The sequence below is a fragment of the Ylistrum balloti genome, unplaced genomic scaffold (assembly GCF_031769215.1).
Source record: "Ylistrum balloti isolate Yb309-2 unplaced genomic scaffold, AGI_CSIRO_Ybal_v1 Utg370780, whole genome shotgun sequence".
Taxonomy (NCBI): domain Eukaryota; kingdom Metazoa; phylum Mollusca; class Bivalvia; order Pectinida; family Pectinidae; genus Ylistrum; species Ylistrum balloti.
In genome coordinates this window covers 982,759-985,379 of record NW_026782456.1, presented here as the reverse complement: position 1 = coordinate 985,379, position 2,621 = coordinate 982,759, and the positions used below count along the sequence as shown (strand labels likewise).

General features: G+C 37.3%; 1 protein-coding gene across 1 annotated transcript; it reads right to left on the bottom strand.

The window, feature by feature from the left end:
- Positions 1-303: 303 nt before the first annotated feature.
- On the bottom strand, positions 304-1,446 carry LOC132558353 (histamine H3 receptor-like). The gene has a single exon (XM_060222900.1). The coding sequence runs from the start codon at positions 1,444-1,446 to the stop codon at positions 304-306; it is 1,143 nt and encodes a 380-aa protein (XP_060078883.1).
- Positions 1,447-2,621: the final 1,175 nt, after the last annotated feature.

The following is a 2,621-nucleotide window of genomic DNA, read 5'->3' as shown; positions in this document are numbered from 1 at the left end:
TCTTTATTTATTTATTTGTTGTTTTAAACGATTAATGATTACAAAAATGTTAGCTTATTAAACATCTTTGAAAGTTACAATGACTTTTGTACCTTTTCTAAATTTTTCCCTTTTCCTCGTGTTACATTTTTGCGATATTATTTTCTGAATGCCACAAATATGTATGTACATTTCTGACAAGCAGTATACAGTCCTTAAGATGTTATTTTCGACACTGATTTTTCAAAAAAGTTCAGAAGGTTATTTACTTTATTTAAATGTTGTTGGTTTCACCACCTTTCATGTTATCAATAAGATGGTTTGTTAGGACACTGTAGAAACAGTTTGCTCAGTATGGACACGGTTACGTTTCCTGAAGCAAAAGAGAAAGTACATGAAGTGTTCTCTGAACCTTTGATTATTGTAAGCGTACAGGAACGGGTTAAGTGCCGCCTTAGTCCACAGCAACCAGTTAAGGAACTCATAAACATCCTCATTGACACAAGCCTCACAAGCTGATATTATGATGGTAGTTACCGTATAGGGAGCCCAGGTGATGGCAAACACGATTACCAATAGTCCCAGACTCTTGGCAGCTTTTGTGTCCTTCCGAACACCACGCATCTTTTGAGTATCTTGGATTGGCTGAACTGCATTTTGCATTGTTGTTCCTTGCGCAGCTCCACGTTGTTGTTCGACCTGCGACTTGGACGTATCTCCGTTGACTGGATTGCTACCGCTTGTACCTGTTACAGGAATAGAGGAGGGTTGATATTTTGGAACTTTCTTCGAGTTTTCTTTTGCCTGTATTCGTTTACGTATTTCTAGGTATATTATCAAATTCAAAACACTTAGGCATATGAAAGGTATACCAAACTCAATAACAGCAGTTGCCATCGTGAAATCAAAATTATAGGCGAATTGCACATCGCAGTCGCCAGGTTCATTAGAGTCTTGGCCTGTCCAAATGTCCCAACCAATGATAGCAGGGCTGTACAGAAGAAACGATATGACCCAGGATATAGCGATCTTGATGCAGGCAACTTTATTTGTCTCTTTGTGCATGTATTGCGACCCTTGTTTAAGTAACAGTAGTCGATCCAGACTGAGAATGATCATAACAAGCACAGCCTCGAGACACAGCGTGAAGTCTATTACCATGTATGCTTTACAGAAATGATATCCAAAAGGCCACGTGTGTGTCTTCAAAGTGTACACAGCGTAAAACGGCATACTGAGACATCCTAGGAGTAAGTCTGTCACGGCTAGGTTAACGATGTAGATGTTGTAAGTTGAGCGCAACTTCCGGTCTTTGATGAAAGCTGCAATGGTAAACACATTCCCAACAATTGCTATAATTATGATTATTGCGATTATAATTCCAATTGGTACAACAATATTCAGTCCAAATAACGCATCGTCTTCCTCCTCTCCGGTCGTGGAATTTCCAGTCAGATTCGTTGCCATTTTTTTTCAAGTTTTAGTAATTCCGATAGCAACAGTTTGTATTGTTTATGTATGAAGTATTTTTATCAACGCCAACTTAGCATCTGAACGAACAGTTCCTGTTTTCTGATTTCCAATGTTTGGATGGAACGATAGTAAAAACGTTAAATATCAACCTTATATCGTTTACCACTTATTTCGGGTTGATTTCTTCACAGATGTTGTAGCTAAACTGGCATCTCTGCCCCATCGGTGACGTGACAGAAAAGGAAGGTTCTGTAATGTAGGTAAAACAAAGTGTGTTGATGAAGAACTCTTTGTAGAGCAAACAGTTAACAATATCTATCAAATAGAGTTGTGTTTAAGAGCTTGCTTATTAAGGGCTCAAAAATGGTAATGAAGTATGTGCCCTCTTCACGGAAGCGCCAGAATTAATTTCCATACGCCAATGATTTACAACCTCAAAGTATGTCAGAAACCAAATAATTTTACGAACAAAGAAAAATTGAAATGGTTACTGGCTTCTGATTCATACAGGATGTAATTGAAACATTCTAAGATCAAACCATTCTGTTATTACTCCACCTTTTGTTCTTATCTCATGCTAGAACTAATCCATTATCCAGTTTTATTTTTATGATTAAGAAATTCTTTAGAGAGTTAGTTATGACAAAAAGCTACTTACCTATGAAGATTGAAAGTTGTCGTCTCTATGGAGAATGCAAACTCTAGTCGGGTCAATTGACAATCTGAGATTGATGGGAGTTAACAGTAACCGTTATACGTTCCAGCAATGTATTACACGCCCTACGAATAATCATCAGCAGCGCATATTCGTTATATATATGTGTGAGTGATTGGTACTTTGTATGCCAGTAAGCAGTTGTAATTGGCCATGCCTTACCCAATCACAGCACGATGAAAGATGCTCATATTTTTGTTGATCGTACCTTAGCTCTATAAAAGTATGTTATGATAAATATATCATAACAACACAATAAAACAAATGGCGCGTTTATTATGAAATAGAGTCATACGTTGATGATGCTACTATTCGACAGATTGATTGTTGGAGTCACTGATGTGTTATTAAAAGGATGTAATGTTGATCGGAGGGCCTTTTCCAATCAACTTCCATTTATTTTGTAAACAACACCTTTGCCCTTTAGTAACACTTAACATAGAAACATTACCAG